The sequence below is a fragment of the Falco cherrug genome, chromosome 1 (assembly GCF_023634085.1).
Source record: "Falco cherrug isolate bFalChe1 chromosome 1, bFalChe1.pri, whole genome shotgun sequence".
Classification (NCBI taxonomy): domain Eukaryota; kingdom Metazoa; phylum Chordata; class Aves; order Falconiformes; family Falconidae; genus Falco; species Falco cherrug.
Window position 1 is genome coordinate 18,877,382 of NC_073697.1, and position 25,799 is coordinate 18,903,180.

General features: G+C 51.4%; 1 protein-coding gene and 1 long non-coding RNA gene across 3 annotated transcripts in view; both read left to right on the forward strand.

Annotated features, from left to right (window-relative positions):
• The first annotated feature begins 2,678 nt into the window (after nt 1–2,678).
• The window catches only part of SCD5 (stearoyl-CoA desaturase 5), a 31,542-nt gene continuing 8,421 nt past the window's right edge, over nt 2,679–25,799 (forward strand). The window contains exons 1-2 of one of the 2 annotated variants that reach the window (XM_055707020.1): nt 2,679–3,007; nt 25,080–25,210. In XM_055707020.1, the coding sequence (XP_055562995.1) occupies nt 2,848–3,007; nt 25,080–25,210 (291 nt within the window). In that variant the 5' untranslated portion in view covers nt 2,679–2,847. Of the gene's footprint in view, nt 3,008–3,576; nt 3,617–25,079; nt 25,211–25,799 lie in introns of those variants that run through there. The other variant, XM_014287103.3, reaches the window with a different exon arrangement.
• On the forward strand, nt 3,631–18,283 carry LOC129735846 (uncharacterized). The gene is made up of 2 exons (XR_008731729.1): nt 3,631–3,822; nt 3,866–18,283. It is a non-coding gene; the product is annotated as an uncharacterized LOC129735846 (long non-coding RNA).

Consider the following 25,799-nt stretch of genomic DNA (forward strand, 5'->3'; position numbering starts at 1 on the left):
TGCGTCAGCTGTGGTGTGCAGAGGTGAGCTTGGGCTGTGCAGTTTTTTCCTGTAATCCCAAGGGTCATCCATGGTGTAATGTACGCAGCAGCAGCTGGGGAGCAGCCAGTATGTAAGAGATGGGGGCTTCTTTCTGCTCTCAGACACTGAGAGATGGAAAAGTCACTAAAGGACAGAGTCCTTTCTCCTGCCTGCCCCCAACGTCACATTGCAGAGTCCTAAAAGGAAAGCAAGTATCACATATTAACTCAATAGTAGGTAAACTTGGACTTAGCTGAACAGTTGACCTTGGGCACCCAGAGGAAGTCAGAGCAGGAAAGCACAGTGCAAGTTAAATGACCCTCATCTGCGGTCCTGGTGCATTGACAGAAAGCCATTGTGGGCTACAAACCATGGAGGAGCCAGCCCCAGCCAGGGCAGAAGGCTGCCAGCCGGCCTGTGCTGCTCACTCCTGTCCTCCCAGAAATGTTCAAAACTAAACAAAATGCATCACAGGCAAACGTTTTACCCAGACATGGCACCTCATTTCCACAACTTAACCCCCCCCATACTCAGCTTGTGCAAGATGTTCCCTGCTCTGCAGCAGGTGAAGTGCCTCGCTAGAAACAGTGAGCTACCTTCTGCCTGCTGCTCCCCGCCTATCTGGGTCATCCTTCCGACATGGCTCAACTTGCCTCTAAGGAACTCCATGGTGGCATGCTAAGTGACGTGGGGTCCCTTCTCCCCTGCCATGGCCTCCAGAAGCAGCAGCAGCAGCAGCAGCAGGCCACAGCAACAACACTCCATGTGTGGCAGGATGGAATGCGGTAAAAATTTATTAAATTGATTACTGCTTTTGAAAAAGCTTTTGTGTTTAATTGGGGATCACTTAACTTGCACAATGAGCTCAAGGACAACTTTCATGAGCAGGTGGGGTTTGTCCTGAGCCCCTCGAACAAGCAAGATGTGGGCAGGGCCATCCGGACAGTAAATACTGTGTGCAGCTGTGTCACGGCGGTAACTCCACCACACTGGGGTGCCTGGCCAATGTCCCTGGTGTGTGTGGACCTTATGGATGGTGAGGCAGCTGACACCTGCACTTGGCACAAACTTCAAAGCTTACATACACTGGGTGGTCAACTATTTTTGTTTTTCACTGAGTATAAAGGTGAGCGAGCTCTGGGACTGGGCAGAAGCCTCAGCTACGGGTGGGTGCACTGTGTAGGAATTTCCCAGTTACCGCGAGACTCTTGTCACTGGCTGCAGTGGGGCTGCCCAGCCTAAGTGTGGGCCTGGGTTGTGCTAAGGTGGCAATTGATGATGTGCCCTTTTCTTAGTCTCTGTACTGCTTTTCAGTAATGATTTGACACTTTGCTCCTTTACCATATTGTGCATAATAACTAGTATGTTTTCCTTTAATCATATTGCACACTATTTTCCTTTATAGTATAATATATATTTGAATTGGAATTAATTTTTGTTTGGTGTCCAGTCAAGCAGCAATACATGGCGTCAACAGGCAGCAGGGCACAGTCTTTGTTCAGGTACGCACTGCTGCTGAAAGGCGTGCTGTCTTCGTGTTTGTTTTGGTTTTCAGTGCCCACCTTGTTACTCCCAGTCAGACAAAACTTCATGGACTAGATCTTGAGTATCTGCTCCTCCCGAGAATCCTCACTCTGGTTCCAATGGCTTCCAGGGCCAAACGTCTGGGAAATCGGTCTCTCTGGGGAGCGTCTGCCTGCTCCTGCCCTCGGCCAGCCGGCAGGAGCGGTGCCCGTAGCGTGTCAAGGGCGGCCGCCTCAGGGGGGGGCGGCCGCCTCAGGGGGGGGCGGCCGCCTCAGGGGGGGGCGGCCGCCTCAGGGGGGGGCGGCCGCCTCAGGGGGGGGCGGCCGCCTCAGGGGGGGGCGGCCGCCTCAGGGGGGGGCGGCCGCCTCAGGGGGGGGCGGCCGCCTCAGGGGGGGGCGGCCGCCTCAGGGGGGGGCGGCCGCCTCAGGGGGGGGCGGCCGCCTCAGGGGGGGGCGGCCGCCTCAGGGGGGGGCGGCCGCCTCAGGGGGGGGCGGCCGCCTCAGGGGGGGGCGGCCGCCTCAGGGGGGGGCGGCCGCCTCAGGGGGGGGCGGCCGCCTCAGGGGGGGGCGGCCGCCTCAGGGGGGGGCGGCCGCCTCAGGGGGGGGCGGCCGCCTCAGGGGGGGGCGGCCGCCTCAGGGGGGGGCGGCCGCCTCAGGGGGGGGCGGCCGCCTCAGGGGGGGGCGGCCGCCTCAGGGGGGGGCGGCCGCCTCAGGGGGGGGCGGCCGCCTCATCGAGCAAAGCCGCCTCAGGGGGGCAGCTGCCTCTGGGGGAGCAGCCGCCTCATCGGGCGCAGTCGCCTCGGGGAGGTGGGGGAAGCAGCCGGTCGGGGGGCGCAGCCGCCTCGGGGAGAGGGCGCAGTCTTCTCATCGAGCACAGCCGCCTCAGGGGGCGCAGCCGCCTCGTGGGGGGGGCAGCCGCCCCACCGGCCGCAGCCGCCTCGGGGGCCGTAGCTTGGCGCGCCGCAGCCGCCCGCCCCACCAAGCGGCGGCCCCGTGCCGAGGGGGGCGGCGGCCCCCGCGCGCCGGCCGGTCCCCCCGTGAGGCGGCCCCTGGGCGGCGCCGCCGCTGCCGCTGCCGGGGGCGGGGCGGGGCGGCCCGCGGCCACCATTGGTTGTCGCTATGCGGGGCTGGCGGCCGCCCCCCGCCCGTCCCCCGCCGCGGTGCGGGGCGCAGCCGGCGGCGCGGGAGCTCCATGGAGGCGGCGGCAGCAACAGATGCGGCGGCGCGGCCCGGCCGCCCCTAACCGCTCCCCGGGGCCGCGCTGCGCCGGGGCCGCCGCCGCCCCGAGCGCCCCGCCGGCGAGATGGCCGTGTCCCGGCGGGCGGCGAGCGGCGAGGCGGGCACGGCGGGCTGCGGGCAGGCCATCGTCTGGCGCAACGTGGTGCTGATGGGGCTGCTGCACCTGGGCGCCGTCTACGCGCTGAGCCTGGTGCCGCGGGCGCAGCTCCTCACCCTCCTCTGGGGTGAGTGCGGGGCGGCGGGGGGCTGCGCCGCGCCACAGTTGGGGGGGCGGCGGGGGCGGCTTCCCCGCGGCCGGGACCCCGGCCCGCGGCGGAGGGTCGCCCTCCGGGGCCGGCGAGCACAGCGGCGTCTTGTTCTCCGTGGGTTCACCCGCCGCCTGCCTGGCGTGGGGCGGGCGGGGACCCTGCGCTGGGACCCCCGCGCTGCCCGGCGGCCTCCGGCGCTTTTGTTCCCGTTCCCCCCGGCCGCTCCAGGGGAGCCATTGCCAGCGCCGCGCCCGGCCCTCGGTTGCTGTAGAAACGGGAGGCACTCTCCCTCCGGTTACATTTATCTGGTTGTTTAGTTAAAAAAAAAAAAAAAAAAAAGAGCCAGGCAGCTGGTATTTCGGCTTAAAAGTCTGATAGAGAACGCGTTTGTCTTCCCTTTGCTGCTTCCTCGTGTTATGCTGTGAGCACCCGTGTCTTGCTGCTCCAACTGGGAGTAGAAAAATCACCTCGTCCTTTGTCTGCTGGGGAGGGTGATACGTTTTCTCATTAAAGAAGATGTAAAAGTCGAGGGAGAGCTGTAAGACTCGGGCAAGGAGAAAATGAAGCCCAGCTGTGCTTTCCGAGGTGAGGTGGCTGGCTGTGCTTGGCTTCTTGCTAGCCATCACAAGCTGAGGGTTCGGTTCGGGGAAGAGGAGATGAAGTACAGTGCCTTTACTTCCATCTGACAGCGAGGTCCTCTTTTTCTCCACAAAAGAACAATGTTGGGAGAAGTGCTACATAGCAGCACTGCAGCATCGTGCGAGATTTCTCATGGTTTGTGAGAGTAATAGGTAGAGGATGTGCAAGATTTCTCATGGTTTGCGAGAGTAATAGGTGGAGGATGTCAGCATTGCCCTTCGCTGGGCAGAATTGTGCATAGAATCACATAAATGTGGCTGGGCAAGAGGATAAAAGCTTGAATGCTATGTACAGCTTATGCGATTTCTTGGATAGAAGACCTGCTTTGGGGAGCTTTTGAGTGAAGGGAGAATGTAATGGCCCGGGACTGTTTTGTGCAAATAATGGAGAGAAGGGTCACTGCTGCAAGGAACTCACAGGCAGGGAATTTGGGTTCTTGGGCTGCTGGTGGTACTGTGGAGGTGTACACAGGAGGTGTAAACCTCAGCCAAATGCTTAAGAAATCGGGTTTATTTTTTCTGTTTAGGGAATTCATAAATCTGTTTTCCACTGGTTCGGCTTTTGATATTCAGTCTGTCTTAAACCCATAGAAATAGCCACCCTTGCTGTTTGCAGTTGGGAAATGAATCCTCCTGTCAATTACCATCCTCTGACAAGCCCTTAATTGGGAAAGTGTTTCTGGGTCCCTGGTGGGGACCTGGCATTTGACTAGCCTGGTTTGCACAAACTGTTACCTGGCTTGCTTGCGACAACCAGAAAAGGTTTGGGGGATGGTTGTGTTCTGCTTGGTTTCCTTCTGTGAGCGCTACTCCTCTCCCCTCCCTATTCCTAGTCATGTTCAGACTGATTTCATAGTTTACCTTGGCTGTAGCTTGATGGCTGGGGAGACCAGGAGAGCCCGCAGGAGCTGCGTGGCCAGGACGCACAGCCTGTGGTCTGATTTCAACCCTTTTAGGTCCCGTCGCATGTGGGTAGGTGGGCTTTGGTTTTATCTGTCTTTCCAAGAAGACAAGTTGAAATCATCTCTGATTTCACTGTGTCTTAATTACAAAACTCGCTAAGGCTGGAGCCAAAGGATTGAATTACCAGTTCAGCCTTCCATCCTCCAAGGTATTTTTTCCTAGCTGAAATTAAACAGATGCTAAATAATAAACAGGCCTCAACGACTTTGCAACTTAATGCCTTTCTTTCTGAGAATGAGAGCCTCCTGTTTCTCAACATCATTATTTTTAACAGCCACCCTAAGGCAGACCACAAAGTTTTTATGGGTTTGCTGGGTGGTTTTTACGGGGGCTTTGCGGCAGGGAGTGAGTGCATTGGCTCCAGCTGTCCTGCCTGGCTGGACACTGTGCACGGCACTCGCACAGCTGGTTGCTGTGGGGTCTGCCCCCCTCAGAGGTGGTGGGCAAGGTGAAAATACAGGATCTTCTACAGAATAGGTCAGATGTAGCTTGCTGTCACGCTGGAAATCTGTGTCCGAGGTCCCTCTGAGAGACTCTGTCAGGGTAGACAAAAGCAGGGTTGCTGTTGCTTAAGTTAACAAAGGCACCTCACTTCACTCTGCAAGGAGCCAACCAGTCGAGTTGTGTCAGAAGGAAGAAGTCTCCATCAGACGTGTCTTTTGCTCTCCCCAGTTCTCCACATCTCCTTCCCTGTGCAGACCGGCTGTGGGACCACCTTTCTGCGGGCAGTGGTTGCCAGCCAGCCTTTGGAGCAGGGGCTGGTGCAGCGAAGTTGGGTGGCAGGTAAGGGTGTAGCGTTGGGTAGCACAGAGATGTGCTGATGGAGGAGCTGGAGCCCTCATCACCCCCGTCCGTGGTTTTCTTTTTCTTCCCAAGCTTGCCTGGGCCATGGCAAGCTTCCCAATGATCTTATGCAAGCCCTTGCATTGATTTGTCCCATGCTCCCCACCACTGCTCCCCCGTGGGTAAGCTGCAGGAGCAAGTGTGTGGAGCGTGGCTCGGTGGTGCTGTGTGTGAGCTTGGTGGTGGCGGGCAGGAGGTGGGCAGCTTCCCGTGACTCACCGCCGCCTGCTTGGCTTTTCACTTTCTCCTCCCCTGAGACATGCACTTTCGGTGTTGTTTTTGGCTGGGGCAGACCAGGTGCTCTCCCTCCCTCTGTGCAGGGTTTGCTTTCTTCCTTCCCACCCCTGAAGGCAGTTGGTAATCCCTGATTTACCACCGCTGGCTCCGTGGAGCTGAAATGCCACTGTGCCATGTAGAATACAGCTGTTCAAGCCAAACTGCCTACTCAGCAGAGCTCATTTCCGTTGGTAATTTATTGACACTCGTCCAGCTGTACATAATAGACAATGGAAAAAGGCTGCCAAGGGAAGGCTTGGCTGGTTGTTTACTCAGGATTATCTGTGCTCCCCTGTTCCCATTGCCTCCCGTACTAACACCTGGAGGCCCACGTTGCAGCTTCTTGCACCCCACGTGGAGCCAGGGCTGCACAAGGGGTCCCAAACAGCATTCTGGGTCATGCAGCCACCTCGCCCAGGGGGCACCAGGAACTGGGTTATTTTGCAAGGAATGTACAGATGAACCGGTTCTTAAAACGTAGGTTTTCAGGGCCATTCCAGTGCCTCCGTGGCATTTGTTTTCAATCCAAGCTGGACAAAACCAATAAAATTACTCACGTCAGAATTTTCCATGATCTGGGAGCTACCTTGACCTGAGTGGCAGCAGATGATACGTGTAAGGCATTGAGCTGCCATGAGCTGTGCCCAGGGGACAGCCGTGTAGCTGTCCCAGCAGATCCCACTGGTGTTGTGCCTTTGAAATGTCCCCTGCTCTGCCAGCCCGACTGTGCTCACCGGGAGCCCTCTTGCCTTGCTCTTTGCCAGCCTGACTTGTGGTTTGGTGCAGGGGTGTGTGAAGAAGACACGGTTGCCTTCTCCTTTTCCTCCTGATCCAGAGCCAGGCAGCTTGTGGTATGTGGTGCCTCCTTCCTCTTGGCGCTTTGCTGTCCATGCTGTTTCATAGCTGACAGCTGCCGCTTTGGGGCATCCCTGTCAGGGTCCCCAGCCTTGGAACGGGGTGGGAACTGTTGAGGAAATGTGCCTTGAGTCTTGTCTGCCCCCAGTCTCACCAGTAGGCTTGCTGGGCACAGCTGGCAGGTTTGGCAGGGTTCACCGGGCTGGCACGTGAGCGTTCCCATTCAGGGGTCTCTTTGTCCGCTGGCTTTTGCAGGGCTTTGGGCTCCTGGTGCTTAGCCACCTGCCTGCAGAGAGGTTTAAAGGGGAGAGATCGCCATTCTCTGCAGATTCGCATCAGGAACCGGAGCAGGGAGGGAGCACCTTGCTGTTGGTGAGGCCAGAAAGCGGGGAATGGCGTGATGGGTCTGCCAGCTGGGACCGGCACACATGTTGGCAGGCGAAGGGGTCTGTGGGGCTCGTTGGGGCTGCGGCTGTGGTTCACTGGTGGTGTCTTTTGGACTGGATGTGCTGCACCTGCTTCCACAGGTCACTTGGTAGGAAACTCTCTGCATAGCTCGTCCCCCAAGTTTGTAACGTGTCATTAAATGTTTGTTCATAACCAGGAGTCTTCTCCAGCCAGCTCCATCCTGTTGTAGTCCCAGTGAGGTTATCTGTTTGGGTCAGGAAAGCAAAGCAAAAAGCTCTGAAATTCCTGTACAGAGAAAATTACCAGGATGTTTCACTGCAGGGGCCGATGTTTCTGCTGCTGTTTCTTTTGATGGGCTCATGATAGCTTCTTTTTCTTAAAAGACTCCATTCTGAGGGGTCACGTGGTGCATTAGAGTCTTGGATTTTGTTTGGAAAAAGGTGCTTTAAACCTTCACAGGAGGCTCGTGGGGAAGCACTTGGAATTAGCCAATTGCTTTATAGAAAATAGAAAACCCCCACAGAAGATTAAGCTGTTTACCTGCTTAAAAACCTTTTATTTCAGGCTTCCAAGCATTACTAGTACTAACAACTTTAAAAACAGGCACAGACAGGCATGGCAGCCCAGAAACTCTGTATCATCTGGATGTGTTCGGCAGAGCTGCCCGATAGCCGAGTGGATGTCAGTTCGTGCAGATACGCCTTGCCAGAGCCTGGGATCGCAGGGGAGGGTGGCCTTGCTCTAATGATGCTTGTACAGGAGGGGAGGCTTGTTGCTGTTATTTTAACAGTGTTTAGGAGACGTTTTAGTGCTCTTGAGAATGCCAGATTGATCATATTCAGCCATGACGGGCCCTGTGCCATGCTTACCCACAGCTTTCTCCTGCGCTTGAATGCTGGCTGTCGGAGAGCGCAGACGGAGCGGCGGTGCTGCCCAGCTGCATCCCCGCCAAAACACAAGCTGCTCCCAGGCACAGGTCTGGATCCAAATCCTGCTGCCTGGATCCCTTTGATAAGAGAGATTAAAGCAGCTGTGGTTTTAGCACTTTGGGTTACTGCCTGGAAGGCACCACTGAGATCATGACCTCTTTCTCAGCCCTTCTGGTAGCCTGTCGATGTAATGAGGCACATGTTGCTGTTGTGCACTGCAGATGCAAGTTTTTATTGGTGTTGCACATTTCGAGAGTCTTGCATATTCTTGAGTGCCATCTGCTGGCTTTTTTGTTGTTAACTGGTTTCAGTCGTTGGCCATTTCTACACAGTGTCAGAAACTCTGCAGCGGTGGCTGTAAATAAAAAAACACCTAGCTCGGAGGAAGTTCCACTTACTACCTCCGAAACCTGTGTGGACAAAGGAGAGTGGAAATATTGTCTCCACTTCACAGATGTGAAATGGAGACATCTGATTAAAACTCCTCTACTGTCACTCCTGCTGCCATTCTGACAGGAGCACCCTCTGGGTCCTGCAAAGTGATTACACTCAGGTGATTTCTGTAGGCAATGGTTTGGGTCAGAAAACAGGTAGAAAATGCTTTCTTCCTAGATACCTCTGCAGAGGTGTCTGCAGCCACCTTGGCAGGAGGAGCTTAATGAACAGCAGAGACCTTACCTCACCTTACTCCCAGGATAGATCTCCTGGGAATCTGCTGGCTCACAGAATGGTCCCAGCTGTGAGCAATAAGCAGCTCTGGGAGGTTTCTGTGGCATACAGGAGGCCAGCCTTGTTGTCCATCAGCCCTTAGCTCCGCTGTGCTTTCAGCAGTTCAAGCCAGCAGCTGGTCCACTAGATGAGCAGAGAAGAAGCAGACCTTCAGAATGGGAATTGCATCTCTGAGACACACATCAGCACCGACGAATAGCCCTGCTTATTTCCAGAGTGGGTTTGGACTGGCTTTTCTTCCCCTGGCCCACTGGAAAGTGTTTTACAGCTGCCTCTCTTAATAGTCAAGTTCTTGGCTTGTTTCTTCCCCCTTAGCATTAAGAGCTGAAGTCTCATCATCTCTGATGGGAACAGAGTCTTTTCTCAAACAGTATTTCTCTCCTTAAAAATGATGGGTGCACTGGAGCTGGGGCTGGCTGTAACATGCTGTCCCCTAGCCACCTGCATCGGGGAGCAGTCAGAGCTCTGTGTCCACTGTAAAGCTGGGCAACACGCCCTCCACCTAGCAGTGTGCTGGCATGAGAGTGGTCCTGGATCTGTTCCACATCCCGCTCTCAAGATGCTCTACTGTAGAGGACACTCCTGCCCATCAGATTTTTTCCCTTCCCCAGTGTTCATTCCTCTCGTTTTAACTATTGCTGGAGGTGATTCCTTAAGGTCTTGTCTGTGAGCTTCATGACGTGCAGCTGTAAGTATGTATTTTTGTTCTCCGTCTTGATTTCATCCCCAGTTTCTTGCGTTGGTGATGCTTTGTTTTGTTTCCCTCTGTTTTGTGTGCTGCACATCATGTGGTCGTTGTGAACACAATAAAGGAATGGAGAGAAAAAAATTCTCATGGCTGTGGGCACAGAGCATGTGCGTGCTGGGGCCTGGATGGGTGTCCTTTGGTCCTGGGGTTGTCAGGAGGTGGGTTCAAGGCACTCCTGACAAGTCCTTGGCCGTGTGAGTGGGTGGGTGAGTAGTGAAGCTGTTAGTGTTTAGACACCGGGACGTTCACCTGGCACAGAGCATTGCTGGGCCCTTGGCTGCTCTGAGCCATGCTCCAGGCAAACCAGAAGAACCTTAAACGCTCCTTCCCTTTCACCTGTGTGGTGAGGACAGAGATGAGAGCTGGATCCAGCAAAAGTAGAAATCCCTGTGTCTACTCCTACTGAATTTGACAGGGATTGCTGGCTTCCAGGCTGCTCCCTGATGTTGTAGAGTTGGGAGAAGCATCCCTCTGAAGGAGCCCCATGAAGGAGGGAGCAGGGGAGGTTTGTTGGCACCCCCAGAGCTGGCAGTGTCCAGAAGCCCAGCCAAGGGCTGCGGAAGCATGAGATGCCGCCTCTAGCCCTGGCCTGCCAGCTGCTGAGCTGATGCAGGCAGGCTCAGGGAAGGCAACAGAGGTTGTGGCTGTGGCTTTTGGTACACGTGGAGGTGGGGATGGCAGCGTACAGGCTCTGAGGCGTTCCCATGAGTGAGTCGGGATGGATTTTATCCAAGTGGAGGGAACGCATCAAAGTTGTGTCAGCATCAGAGAAAGTCTCAAGGGGCTGGGAGCAGATTAGATGCCTCTTCTTCAGGAGGTGCCACCAGGCAGAGCAGCGTGAGCCATGCAGACCTCCTTGTCTGCTACTGCTGCAACTGCTGTTAAGGAGGCAAAAGCATTGTCCTGTCCCTTGGGAGGGCTGGGCTGGAAAATGTCGGCTCGCCCACTCCTCATCATTGCCACTCTGCCTTCCCTCTCTGCAATTACAGTTGCACTTGTAATTAACACTGATGTTATAATTGAAGCCAAGCGGTTCCTTGCAATCAGATTTTATTTTTACCATGTAGGCTAACAATAAGATGTGCTGGCCCCGCTGGAGAGCTGAGATGTTAACAATTACTGTGCTAAGTAAAGCAAGGCTGACATGAAAGAGAGGGGATGGCTGCTTGTCACGTGCTGACGTCAGGAATCCTGCATGCCATCCCTGTTACGCAGGGACCTCAGTACCAGGAGGATGGGGATTTCTGTAGGGAGATTGAAATGAGGATCTTCCTTGACCCATTTTTGGCCACTGGCTTCTCAGATGATGTTCTGAGCGGCTTAAAATAAAATAACCTGACTTTGGCAAATGGGGGAGCTCTTCTTGGCTGGAGTCTTTCTTTGCCTGGCTCTTTGGGTCTGTTCTTTACCTGACTTCATATTTTCGAGTGTTTCATATCCTCCCCCAACCCAGCCTCACCGTAATGCCTACCGTGTTAGCGGAAGGGGTTGCAGTGTTTGGCTGCTCCTACCTTGCCCTCTGCATCTGGAGTTGTTCACAGGATGTCTCCCATCATGGCCACACAGCTGGATCTGTGAAGGAACTTCTGCCCAGGCCCCTAGGTGGTATTTCAGGAGCAAGGGAGAAGGGACCCAGAAGGGATTTGTGCTGCTCTAACCAGCAGTTGCTGCCACCCAGGGCTGCGGCGGACATACAAGCTCACTGTGCCCTCCTGGACACCTGAGAGCTTAGAAGCTGGAGGCCAGGGTGAGACGAGGTTTCCTGAGGCTTATTTCGCGTTCTTCATACATGTAGGGGGAGGAGTTGGGATGCAGAAGGGCTGCAGCTCATGTAGAGGAGTATTCGGGCAGAGCAGCAAAAGCAGGTCCTGATGGGAAGGACTGGAAATAGGGTCTCTGGGCCCTGGCAGCACGTGGCGTGGAGGGAGAGCTGTCCTGGGCTCCCACTTGGTGTCTGTATTGCTCTCTTTGGGTGATCCTTCAGGCAGGGCCGCTGGAGGTGGGTGTTGGGTAACAGCACAGGTTGGAAATGGCAGTGTGTCTTACGTAAATGCCAGAAATTGTGGGGGCTTGAGCGTATAAAAAGGGGGGTTGCCTTTTAATTTATTTGGCCAGCACCATGAGGTTGTAACTTCTTTCCAGAATGCATTTCCCTATAGGTGTGGAAAACAGGACCTTTATAGTCAACTGAAGCAGTGAGTTGTAATGGTGGTCATAGACGATCATTTTCATTATGAGCTGCTTTTTCCCCCTCTGCAGTCGGTTGGACTCTGCTGCAGTGAGGCAAGCATGCAAGTGTGGCCAGACCTCCTTGCAGAAGCAAGACTCTCCTTGTTTTCCACTGTTTTTTTGGCTCCTACCTTTGATGCAGAGGGATAGACTCATGTGCTTGAGTTGGCTGAAACCTGCCTGGCCGCTCTTCAGCAGGCTGATGAAAACCAGCCTCCTTATGCAGTGTATGCACAGGTGGTGGTGGGGAAGTCGGGAAGGGGGGGAAATATGAAAAACATCTTGCTGAGTAGGTGGAATCAGAGACTCGATGTGTGGGCATCCTCCCTGTGCCAGAGCTCGCTGTGACACCTAGCAGTGAGCTGGGGCTGTTTGGGCTGGACGGTGCGGCCAGTTGGTCGTTGGGGGAGTTGGGCAGCCACCATGCAAGTCCCCCCGGAGAGCTGACAGCATCAGCCAGCCCACTGCACTGGAGACAAGGGTGTCCTTCACCCTGGCACCATCCTCTAACCTGAGGGCTCACGGTAGCAGACTGGCCTCGCCACATGTTTGGCTGGATGCAAGAGCCTTGTGCCTTCTAATTTTAAAGAGGTGCAGCACTTGCAGCCCAGCTCTGAGGCTCAAACTGCCAGAAGGAGAGAAAACTGGGAGAGGCCTTTTTTTGTAACAGGTTTTTCTGAGCTCTGTTTGGTTTTGGTAAGGGGAGGAAAAGGTGTAGGAGCTGATAGTGTACAAGTGAAAGAGTAAAAAGCATCTGGGCAAGATGCAGTGATACAGAGGGATGGCAGACTCCTCCAGAGTCTGAAGTCCTGAGAAATGAAATCCATCAGAGCTCTGCTTCGTCAGGCTCTGGCTGGCCTGGGAGGGCACCAACTCCGAGCAGGGTCTGCCCTGTGGGATGGAACGTGTTCGGTGGGGAGCTGGGACAGAGGTGCTGCTGCCTCCCCAGGGAATCGTGCCTTGGAGGCTCAGCAGTCCCTGCTGAGCCCTGCTCTTTCCTGTGCCTAGAGATGGTAAAAGGTGGAAGCTTTCAGTTCGTCCAAATCACAAGTACGTAGCATGCCATGTCTTTGTCACTAATAGCCGAGAAGCTGCTATTCCTTGTGTCTCTGCTTTGGGTGATCTTGCCAGCGTGCACGGTGTGAGCGGTGGGGTGAAGCCATTCCCCTGGCACGTACCCAGCTGCATGCAGGGGAAGCTTTGTCCAGCAATGGGTAGGGGTGCTAAATAGCTAATCCTTCTTCCTTGAGGCAAAGCTGCCCACTGAATGCAGGGCTCTGGAGTGCCGTGCTAATGGCTTAACTGCACTATTTCTTTGCTCTGTCCTTGAAAAAAAGAGACAAAATCGGCATTAATTCTTTCTTGGCATTTATAGAGCACTTGAAAACCACCAGAGCCCTAGCCGACATGCAGATTGAGGACAGCAGTGAGGTCACTGGGAGAGAAGTGAAATCTGCCCGTGGTTTTGTGATGACACAGGACTCGGCTTAGCTGAGAGAGGCTACACATAAGCATCAAAAATTTTAGAGAAACCAGAGCATCTTCCAGCTTTCTCTTTTGATCTAAAAATATATGTAAACTGTTTGGCATCTCAAGGCAATCTTCAGTTGCTGGTGAGTTCAGGGAATCTGTATTTGCTTCCTAGGGGAATTTTAGCATTTGCTGGAATACTTGCTGTCAGCCGCAATTTCCATTGCTCTATTGGCTTTATTTATGTCACATTGGCTGCAGTTGTCAATGTGAACGTTTCTGCTATTCCAACCGGAATAAAGGCTTTTGTATACTCAGCCAAAAGGGCTGGCTCTGGGGAATATTCCTGAAAATGCATACGCAGGCGCGTGTGCATCTAGGCAGAGACAGCCTGGATTGCATGAGCTGGTGATGGCGGGGCCAAGAGGATGTGACAGATGGCTTCTCCTGGAGCTCCTTCACTGCGGTGTGGAGAGGCAGGAAAAGGGCCGACTCTGAACTCTCTGCAGCTCTAATTTTCTGCTTCCCCTTTGCCTTTGATGTGCTTCCTCTTATCTCTTTCTCTCTTGGTTCAATTTAGAGCAGCTCAGAGAGTGTGTAGATCTAATTTTAGATGAACCTGCTTCTGGCCTGAGATTTCACACGTTTGGTCTTCACGGGAATGCGCGGCGCCCCGCGAGAGCTGGCAGGCACTGTACGGCGGGCAGCTCGGGGGATCGGTGCTGCTGCACACAGGTGCTTTTTAATTCTCAGTTGCTAGTTTGAATCCAGCCCAAGGTGCTTTTGATGCCAGCCTTTTTAGCAGGGCTCAGCAAACGGTGGGTTGGCCGATCGACTCCGTCTGCTAGCAGAGAAGTGTTTCCTTCCCAGCGACCCCAGGGCCAGAACACCAATTCAACATTTCTTCTTGGCAGCAATTTAGGGAATAAGGTGGAAAACTTCTCCCTCCTTAGTAAATGTAGTTGCAGGTCAGGAAATGAGGGGTTTTTGGGAGGATGGTGTGGATTAAGTGTGTGTTACTATTCCTCATGTCTCTCCACTGTGCAGGAAGAGATCTCCAAGGTTGCCCTGGAGGGTAACAGAGGCAGAGACGTGTACTGGAGACTTGATAGCTAATCTAGATCTAATAGTGCTGCATGTTGACCCTGGCCCTCTCACCAATGCACGGCATGACATCAGTCAGCATTTTTAAATGAGATGATTGGGTAGACCAAGTGTCGGTCTCATTTGGCATAGGAAAACTTTTTTTTCTGAGAGTACAGATGGCATTTTAAGAAAATATATCCCCAAACTTGGTGTTACTAGTGATAGTGCAAAAAAATGTTGTGGTACCAGGCACTGTGAAATTACTGGCTGCATTTCTGGTGTGAGCCCTGACGTTGGATCAGGAGAGAATCTTCTGCCACTGTCAGCGTACACAGTGAAGTGGAGGATCTCTTGAGGTGTTTACAAGAGACAAAGCATGGTGCAGCTACTGAAGTGGATGGCAGCGCTGCCCTGAATTTCAGTGGGAATGGAGTTAGGCACCACTCAACACTACTGGAGGTGCTTTCCCTGGTTTGGTCAGATTAGCTGATGTGGTTCATCAGTCCTAAATCTGCCACTGAATAACAGCAAAAACCCAAAGTGAGGAGGAAAAGGCAGTTGCAGGATATGCAGATGTAATTTAATTTTTAGAAAGGAAAAAATCCTCACCGTAAGTTACAGAAGTGTTACGTATTTATAGTGATCAGTCAGCTTTGCAGTGCTCGTTTTGTGCTTGACCAGCTTATTCTTTGCATTTCTTATGCAGCCTGATGGAAGACGTTGGGGTTTATGTGTTCAGTTGTTAAAATTACCTTGCCAGCAATTTTGATCTGGCTGAATAAACAGAGGTAAAATGCTGGTGTGGAAATGGAACAAATGTTGCATGTCCAACCCTGTTATTTTTAATCCTCAAATAGTTAGTTGTACAAATAAGTCCAGTTGTGGTATCCCTTTATAGCGGGGATTAAAAAAAAATGGCCTGTGCTGAGATGAAAATTTCTTGCTAGACTGTCACACAGAGGTTTGCTTGAGGCTTTGCTGGCTACTCCAGCTGTGGAGAGAGTATTTTCACCAAACGGTGTCATGTCACAATATGTTTTCATCTTGCAACAGCGCTTTTAAGGCCAGTTATTTTCAGCTGCTCTGTTGTTGAAGAGGTAACAGATGTCTACAGGTAAAGCACAGCCCTTGTGTTTGTTAATTTTTCTTCCCCAAGCAAAAAATGGGCTTGTCAGCCATTAACATCACTAGAATTCCCATCTTGTTAAGAAATTGTTCTCTCCTTTATCTTGCTTCCTGATCCTTGAACTGCTAGATACACAGTGTGTGTGCAAACATGTATAAGCCTTTGCCAAATGTAGCTTCAAGCACTCCCACCTGGGGCTGGGAACGTGTCAGATCTTGTAGGCTAAACAGTGTTGGAAATGTCATCACCCAGCAGTGAGACCTCCAGCAGACCCAGGGCGCCGTATGCTTCTGAAGCTGTCATCAAAACGATGGCAGTAGGAGAGCTAAGGTTTTTCCACGATAGCAACTGGAAGCCAAAGACACCGCTCAAGGAACACCTACCTCCCTGATAGAAAATAACGCCGCAGGTTGGTTGTGAGCGGGGTTTTGCATGGGAAGCAGCTGTGGGCTGAGGCTGTGACACAGCTTGGGAGAAAGGCAGCCGCAACCAGAAATCAGACTGACTCTGACAAGAGGCTCAAACGGGGTGTGTTTTTTGTGGCTGGAGTATGCAGGGTTTTTTCCCACCTTGTTTCTCACTACAGTGAGCACACTGGAAGTTTTTCTGGTGTATGCCTCATTGTTGGTGCTCCTGGTTTTCTGTGCTGGCTTGTGACCCTTCCATCTGCCAGAGCGCCAGCCGAGGGGGATGCCGTGGGGAGGCAGGAGGCACTCGGCAGTCTGAAGAGGGATCTGGCAGCCCCAGCTGGGGGTCCCCTACTTGCTGGCCTGAGGCCATGGAACAGCAGCTGCCAGTATCTGTGTTAGGGCTATAGCTGTCAGTGATGGTGGCCAGTCCTAGGAGAGAGCAATGCTCGTGCAGCTTGTTCTGAGCTCTGCGCTGGGCTTTGCACCAGAACAGGAGTAAATGAGGCTGATGTCCTCAGAATGAGACCCTTACCCTTGGTGGCTGTCTTGATCCAAGATCTGTATCTCTCCTGGTAAGAACAAGTCTGATAACAACTCTGGGGCAGCCTCCAGCCTTGGTAATTGCTTTTCATGTACTCTGTGCAAGGTACCAATGCCAAGTCCACCAGTGTACAGACACTGCTAGTGCAACAGTAACTGGGCTGTGTCCTCTTTTTTTTCCCTTCATAATTTTTTTTGTCTTCTCTGAATAGCAACTTATCTTACCCCTTTTGGGATAAAATGTGGGGCTAGGTGAGCCACCATTCTCATCTCGTGAGGCATGTCATCTGTCGTGTTTGGAGTGGTGAGCACCTTCCCCTGTGCGTTTTTTCCCATTGTTGATACTGGTGAGACAGCAGTGGTCTGGGAGTTCCTACCTTGCTTTCTGGTGCTTGTACATCCCCATGTTGGCTGACCTAAGATGACTTGAAAGTGAGTCAGTGATATGCTGTGTCAGGACCAGAAGAACTGTGGTTGCATTTCGTAACATGCAAAAAAAGCTCAAATGTCCATGAAACTTGTCTAGTCCCAAAGCCTGTTTGGAAAAGGGCTGCGGTGGGATCTGTGTCTGGTACAGCTCACCCAGACCAAACTGTGACAATGACAGCTCTCCAGGCTCGTGTCACGTTCAAAGTAGTCACCTTGCTGTGGTTCAATGTAGTGTCCAAATCCCGTGCTTCTGCAAGGGACTGTGAGGATTTTAGTCACGTATAAGAGAGATGCCAGCAATGGGACTGGCCAGGGCTGATTCCCTTCCCAGCTCGCGGCCCTGCTATCCCTCCTCTCCTCACCACCCTGCACGGGCAGGGATTGCAGGCACTGGCTGTGAGTCGGTTCCAGGCTCCGCGTGTCACCGCCCCACAGAAACGGTCGTGTGACATTAATTTGTATTTTAAAGATGTTTTATATATTGACAGTAGCGCCATTGTGAGTGTGCAACGGAATTTGTTTCACCGCTATTGTTTTTATGTCTGATGTTTTATCCCTTGGAGATAATTGTGGTTTGCAATGTTTGGCGTTAGTAACGTGCAGATAGTTGCTATTCAACACAGTGACTCCTTGTAATCTGCGCCTAAGAAGGATGCCCAGTCATCTCTTCTCTTTCAGGAGCCAGCATGTTGTTCAGATGTGCAGAATGAACCCAGTGCTTGTTGGGCTTCTTGTTTTGGTTGATTGGGGTTTTTTTATAACCAGATTAAATGTCAAAAGCAATCTGGAATCTGCTGGATTCACAAACAGTAAATACATATCATGTTTCTAATGTCGTCCCAGGTTTCAGAAACAGAAGAAGTTCTAATTGTGATATTCAGCATACAACAGAGTTGAAATTTCTTGAGGGAGAGATCTGCTCCAGCTTAAGCAACCACTTAGAGCAGAGGATGATTTCCTGGTGCCTGTGAAGAAGCTACAGACTGGCAGTTATTGCTCCATGAGGTCACTCCCCTGGACACTAATGTTTTCAGAAGAGCTTGGTTCTGGGCATACTAAAGGTTTACTGGAAATCCAACCATGGGGATAATGAGCTGTTCTGAAAAAGATGGCTCATGTGTTTTATGCTGTTGGTCTCCCATCCCATCCATTTTTAAATTATTTGCCTGGTGTAGTTTTCATTGCTTCTCTTTGACAGTGAGATGATACCTCTGTGCCTGGCTGTTCAAAATCACACTGATGTCTTGCTGCCTTATCGTATTCCACACTGAGAATATTTTATGAGCTGTTGGTGATCTTGCTTGCAGGCTTCTGTTTCCCCAAGCATCTTGTCCTCATTGCAGATCCCTGTCTGCAGTTATCACCTCCCTGAACTACATTTCTTTCCTTTTTTCTATCCAGGCAGATCTTTTTGAGCCTTACTTTCCCTGTTTCTGCATGGATCCTTTTGTATTTCTTAGCTCTCCCACTGCTGCTCCAAATCTAACATCATCTGCAGTTGTAATTAATATTCTATTTGCCTTTGTTTCAGATCATTAATAAGGATGTTGAATAAAAGTCTTCTGCCTATTGATTCTGGCATGTTCCCATAAATAGCATCTGTGCACAGGCACACTGTACTTGGAAGCCTAGCAACCCACTGGCTCCTCGTTTGCACGGTAATTTAACCTCGTGTGTCTTGTCTGTCTTGCATCCTCTCCTTGTCCCTGTACACTGGTTCTTCCTTTTGTCCTTTTGCACAGGCTTACTTGTTTTCTTTTCTCCCCTCTTCCTCTTTGTTCCCTCTCGTAAATGCTTCTCCCACTGCTCCAGTTCAGAAGCGTTTTGCTTACGCTGTGCCCTGTCGAGTGAGCTTGCGGTTGGAAATGCTCTTGTGGGACCTTCTGCAGAGCTCCAGGGGAAAGAGCGTGCTACCTGCCCAGGGGAGTGATGTGTTGGGGTCCCACTCCCATGAAGGCATCTCGCACCAGTTTACTCCATTAACACGTGTTTTGTGTATTGCAGAGCTTGCAGTAGGGTGTCAGACGTGATGAAAAATTACTGTTTGAGAGTAATTCTGCCTTGAGGTCTTGAGAAAGAGTAGGGAGAAACAAGGATGAACCCACTTCAAACCTCTGCTCTGCTGGGTTAAGTCATCCTTCTTTGAAACGGGTCCTGGGTTACCATCCAGTCAAAGGCAGCTCTGGGCTTGCTGTCTGTGTGGAGCCCAGAGATCTTGGCGGAGGCTCTGCTGTTTCAGGTACTTGTGCCCAGGTCTCGGACTTCTCCTGGACCTGCAGCAAGCCCTAAACATCCCTGCAGAGTTTTGGGTCTTAATTGGGATGGCAGTTAGAGCTGTTGGATGGGACCGCTTTGTTGTGTATGTGATGGGAGCAGAGCTCTGGCCCTGGCAGGAGGCTCTGGCTGGTGGTGCTCAAGGGTGCAGCTGGTGGGGTGATGAGATGACAGCCACCTCCTGGGCCTTTCTGCACAGCTGTGGGCACCCTCCCAGCTGTGATGGGCACAGCTGAGGATGGCTGTGGTCATGTCTATGACTGTTACTGTACAAGGAGGTCCAGAGGCTACGTTTCTAGGGAATTGTCCTGAAGCCAGCATGTTCAGATAAATGAGAAAAAAGTGGGCTTGACTGAAGCTAAAGCTCCTGTAATCATTGCTTTGAGCAGACAGCAATTCAAAGCAAACCACAGCCAGCTGAAATCCTCTAAAACTGTAGATTTGGGGCTCCACCACCTGTCCAGGCCAAGAGAGCTGTTGGCTCTGGGGAGCAGCAGGCATGGCACACAGCATTCCCACGCTATCCTAGGAGCTAGCGAAGATAATTCAGCTCTTGTCCCAAGTAAATTCTCGAAAGAAACAATTTTTCAGTAGCAGAAGCAGGAGTAAATGCCCAAGAGGGCCCTGCAGGCCAGCGGAGCACCTTGCCATGCAGTGCCACAGTATCCAGGAGGTGCGGAAGCGTGCGAGGATGACACGTGCCTAACAACATGGGTATCTGCGTTAACAGGGCGGGTCTGGACTCTTGCACTGAACATGGTAGTTGGGAGCTGATGCTGAGAAGGAGCCGCATTTGGCTCTGTGTGTGGCAGGAGAGCCCTGTCGCAGGTGTCGGTGGACCGCAGGGCTGCGGAGCTGGCGCTGGGGTGCATTCTCAGCCCGGTGGCACGCTTCAGCTCCGTGCCAGGCGGGCGGCTCCGTGAAGCAGATGCTCCGTGCTGCCTCCAGTCCGTGAGGAGGCAAAACTGAGTAAACCGTCAGAAGATGGCTTGAAAGGATCTTCCTCATCTCCCTCTGGCTTTAGTATGAAACTGTGAGCTGCACAGCTCTAGCTTTTCACAACACCAGATATACCAGCCTTAAACCCACTGTCTTTCACAGATCTGTTCGCTGGCTGCTCTGTTTCCTCTTTTATCCCAGGTCTCTACAGACAGCTTTTTCTGCTGTGTTGGCTTTTGCTTTTTAATTTTTTTTCTTCTTGAAGTCCTCGTTTCACTACTTGCTTGCTTTATTTCTTTTACTTTGGTATTAGTGTGAACACAGCCTTTAGCTTGGTGGCTTCAGAGCTGCTGCTGTATTGCTGACAGAATTCCCGTGCCCTGGCTCTCTCGGACACTGGCCCTGCCTGCCCAGCAGCTCTGTGTGCTCTGTCCCCAGGCTTGTGGCGAGCAAGTCCTCACCCAGCCCTTTCCTAGCTCCGTCTTCCTTATCCCTCGAGCACCTCTGGCTTCACAAGCAGCCCTCTCGGTGCAGTCGGTGGCAGTGCTGGCTTGGCCTCCTGGTGAGAATAGCCCTGTGGAAATGCCTCTTGGCCTCATAGTTGGGCATCCTGGAGGGGAGGTGGGGACGCTGCCAACTTGCTGTTCTTCCTTCATATCCATCATCAGTGGCTGCTGACAACCTCCTCCGCCACACTCCAACACAGCCCTCGCCCAAGCTGCACTCCTGCCAGCCCTGCAGCACCGCTTCAGGGGAGGAAAAGCAGTATATTGTTCATCAACCAGATGGTCATCTGTGCCCTGAATTCAGAGTCTCTGATGCTCATGGTGGCCTGTGATTGTGTGTGAAGCAGATACACATGGATAGCACAGCTCAGTCTTAAATCTATAGATTAACTTTGAAATGCTACAGTTTCCTTGCGAGTGTGATTTGCTTTGATAAGTCAGCCTGGTTGCAGAGCCAGCTCACTAAAACATGCAGAAGACTAATCTGGCTATTTTAGCAGTTTCCTCTTTGAACATTAAGTACCTCACTAAATTAAAAAAGAACTGCATCGTTAACTGTTCAGGTTCCAGGTTGTTTATTGGTACTTTTCTGGTGTTTTTCTTCCTCTCCCCTGTTTCTGCAGTAACTGTGGGTTTTATTCTCTGTTCCTTAGGAGACCTGTTTAGTTACAGGCCTAAGAGGGAATTTTCAGTGTAAGGGGAAATTGCTATTAACTGAGCTGCTTTGCTCCACAGTGTAATCCTTTCGTGTTTCACGGAGATGTTCACCCATACACTCACTCCCCACCTCCCAAAAATGAGCCAGGTGGGTAAGCAGTGGCTCCCTTCTCATGTAGTTACTGTGCATGATGAATGTAAAACTAAAATGGTTGATAGTCTGATTTTTGGTATGAGTTCATAACTTACTCGGCAAAAGCAAGCTTGAGAACTATCTTTACATGGCAAGTGTTTATCATCTTGGCTGTTTATATGTTGGGAGTTAGTGGACGAGTAATGTTTTGAGGCACCCTAATTCCTGTAAGAACCACAAAAATCTGATACCACTGTACAGTGCGTTTGTCTGACAGGGTTTGTTTCTGCTCTGGTCACCAAACTCCTGTGTAATTTTTTTTTTTTTTAGTTTGTTTGTTTCTGGGGATGTTTCAGCCCTCAGGATTTATATGAAGAAAACCCCTACTGTTAGGATTCCTCCTCCGCAAAGCCAAAAAATAGATGTCTTGTACGGGTATATTTTAGCCATTTTAATTTGATCACTGGGTGGTGGCTGGGGCTGGCAAGTCCCTCGAGGGCTGGAGAGGGCAGGACCTTGCAGTGGTGACTGGGAGAAGTCTCCCGGAAAAGCCCTGTGTGATCAGGGCAGCATGTATCTGGGAGGCTCTGAGGGTACTTCCTCAGCCTGGTGTTTGTCCTCAGTTGGCCTTTCTGCCTCTCCACTTACCGAGCCACGCAGGCGAGAGCCACCTTGTTCCCGACTGTGGTTGCTGGCAGAGGCCAGCTGCCCCCTGTGAAACAGGCGTCCCCCTCGTTTTTTCTGGGGCACACCACCAGTCAGTCCCTGCCCCGAAGTACAGCTGAGCTTGCCTGCTCGTGGCTGGTGGCTAGAGACGTGCTGCCTGTGCGGCAATAAGGCTCCTGCAGAAACGTTTCAGATGGATCCAAGCCCTGTTTGTAGCCCAGCGCTTTGTGGGAAGTGTGAATGGGGAATGATGCTGGGAGGTACTGTTCAAAGGTATGGACACAGGGTGGCATGTAGACCCTAGGGCAGCCCCCAGACTCCCAAAATCCTGTTGTCCATTCTGCTGCAATGTTGGTGGTGTGGAGTGGGCTGAATGAAAGGGTCTCTGTTAGCTGAGCTCTGTAAGAGCTGAATCAAATGGCATAAATCCCTTGTATTCCGTGCAGCTGTTCCATGTGCTCTATATGTTACCTACCGCTTGGCTACTTTCTTGCACTGGATGGAGAAGGAAGGCAAAATCAACCTTAATGTTGCATATGTCTCATTCTACCCACTTACCTTTAATTACAGTTTTAAGCAGTCGATCATGATTAAGATGCATGTGTGCCTTGAGAAGTGCTTGGTCAACTAAATGATGTGTTGCTTTGAAGTGGGTGAAAAGCCCCTCTTTGTGCACTAAAGAAGCAAAGACACCGCTGAAGACGGGAGATTTCAGCCCCTGTGACTAGCATGAGGTTAACCAGTCATAAAGCCCACAGGCAATATGTTCTTGTAATGATTCAGGACTATAACCTTAGTATTTTTGTGTTAGCTGGATGTCGGTAATCTGCGTGTCACAGATCTGTTTCCACAATTACAGTCATTTCAACAATTTGGAAGGCCTTATTTAGTGATGTTTCTGCACAGCTCAACATCACATACAGAAAATGACAGGATAGGCTTTCCCTAATTTCATAAAAGTCTTAAGTCCTTGCACTGACAAGGCATGTGCAAGAACTTTAAGACTGCGGCAGAGGCTGGAGTGTGAGTTGCTGTGGTGTCAGCATTTTTACTGATCTGAGAGTAATCTGAAAATAACGTGCAGAGAAAATGCGTGATTTTCAGTTCATTTCTGTACCCCCCTTCAGGAAGCAGGCAGAAGTCTGAATTTGGCTATAGACCTCAGCTCACTGGATATAACTGCACAGATGAGCCTTCTCTGGGAGTAGCTTGAACACTGCAGCCTGCTGAAAAGAGAATTGCTTCTTCAGTGAAGGTGTCCAAAGCGGGTTTTAGAGATGTGTCATCTTTACTAGGACTATTCTGAACCCATTTATCTGTTGCTTTTTGTGAGAAAGGCTTTGGTTTGCTGTGGGGGGCATGAAGGGAATTTGAGCCAGGTAAGTAATGTGAAACGGTTTGGGTAAATCCGTTTTTGATGGATCCACCAGCGGAGTGGATAAGGTCCATTCGCTCCTTCAGTCCACAGGGGTGACAATCAACATGAAATACAGTCGCTGTTGTTTTACCAAATACCTCCCTATTATATTTTCTCTTAGATGCTGTAATTTCAAGCACTGTGCATTGGGAGTTGATGGACACAGAGTAGACACGCACCTACATACACATCTTTCTGCTTTCTTTTTACAAATGTAGATGGTTTATGTTATGTACTAGGAAAAGCTGATTGTGAATTCCTTTCTAGCCACTGCATGTCTACAGGGTTCCCTGCTGGACAGACTGTTGTGCAGACAGACACAGGTGAAAAAAAAAAACTTCTAGGGGTAGGATGTTCCCTTCTTGTTCCAGTAACTCTGTTTAGGTATTTGAAATAGGCTGTTTTAGCCAAGAGGTGCCTATGTGTGCAGGTGACAGGGAGCCCTGACTAAACAGCACATCACTTCAAACCGTGCAAACTCATTTGAGGTTGTCCTGTAATATTTTTATTGTTTGAATCCACTCTTGTTTTAACTGTACACTTGTAAAATGAGCCTGTACACTTTAGGCACAGTATGAGAAATCAACACCTATGGTAGGGAGACATAAGAGTCTATATATCACAACATCTGGGTAGAATGTGAGTAGTTTTAAGTGGTGCTGTTTATTTGGGACTTCTATAATAATTTCCTCCTAGCTGTTTCCATTTTCCTGCCGCTCTGTCTCCAGAAGGAGCAGCTCTAACGCACTGTTCTTCCAACCCTTTCCCATAGTCTTCTCCTTTGTTGCAAGTCAAAACAACTCGGGCAACGGATCATCCATCACACAGGAATTCAAAGCCACTAGAGACAAAACCAGCAAGCACATCGAAGGAGAAGCAATCAGTGCACAGATGCATGGCTTGAGCCCGTGGGCCCCAGGTCCGCTGTCTCGTTGTGCTGGCCCAGCCAGCCATCTGCCTGCCCCCCGGCAGTGCAAGGGTAACCGACCCGAGCATGTGTGAGTGTGGCCCCTGCTGAGAAGAGAGCCAGAGATGTACTGATGCTGCAGTGGAGGTATTAAAATATTTTAAGCATGGGGGTACCCTGCAGGATGCATGTGCTTGCGCTGTGTGCCTAGCGTGGCGCCAGTGTGGTAAGTAAGGAACAGACCTGCTTCCATGCTGTGTTGGCCATCTGAAAAAAATGCTCAAAACAAGGTTACTTGGCCGGTTTTTTAATTAAGGGAAGGAAAAGCAATTCCTGAAACTGAGGAAGGTGGTGAATCTTCTGCTTCCTGGCATGTTTTTATTATCGAGTCATGAGCTGATGATGAGAAGTTTTTATTGTGGAAACTGACACAGCTTGTATCTTTAGGAGTGGGACATGATGCTCTGAAACCAGCTGACAGGCCGGACTCTAGCAAAGACCTGTCTGGAGGAGACTGGCCGTGTTGTCCTGTTAGAAGAAGAGCTGTTGCTGCTCTTCTGGCACAAGTGATGAACTTCCACTCTGCTGTACTTGCTGAAGGCACACTGCTGCAGCATGTCATGGCACGGTGCTTCGGTGCTGCCAGGCTCCCCTGAACAATGCCGGGGTGGGAAGTGGAACAGTGTGTCCCTAGGGCTGCAGAGCAGAGTTGGGCTGAGAACCATGCCTCGTGTCTGCCAGGCCTCATCTTCTGAGTGACCCTGCAGTGTCAGCAGCCAGGGGCAATGGTCATCTTTACATTTAAAAAAAGGAAAAAATAATGGCAGTTGGGCCCTGGCACATCCTGTGTTTTGTTTCTGTGTCTTTCAGCGTATTTCTGTTTCCTGATGACGGCGCTGGGCGTGACAGCTGGTGCGCATCGCCTGTGGAGCCACCGTTCCTACAAAGCCAAGCTGCCTTTGCGGATCTTTCTGGCTGCAGCTAACTCCATGGCTTTCCAGGTGGGGTTGTGTTTGCCCATCCAGATTCTTGGCCTCTGGGCAGCTTGCTCTCCTGTGCAGGGATCCCCTCAGCTTAGAGACAGCAAAAGAAAAAAAAAAATATTGGCAGAAAGACATTTGCTGATAACATAACTCTGCTAGCTTGGTGGATGCAGAGCCCACACACAACAGTATGCATTAGCTAGTCCAGGTGCAATAATTAAGGACCCAGTTGAACATGCCCAGATCAAGATCAGGGGCTCAGCACCCCAGCAGCCCATCTGTGGCACAGGTCAGGCCCCACACTTCACAGGACAACATGGAAACTTTTCTAAGGGCCAACTTGATGCAAATATGTCTGTGCAATTAAGTCTCTTTGTCCATCCAGGCAGTTGGAGGTTTTGACATGCCCAGAAAGGAGAGCAGCCATCCTTTCAGAGTCTCAGTCTCTCTCTGCTTTATACAGCATTTTTCACCAGTAAAATTCAAATACATTTGCAAAGAAGCATGTTACTAGCGCTCTACTTACGAATAGGAAGTCTTAGAGCTCAAAAATATTTGTGTAACACCCAGCTGGTGATAGGATTTACCCCTTCTTCTTGGTGTGAGT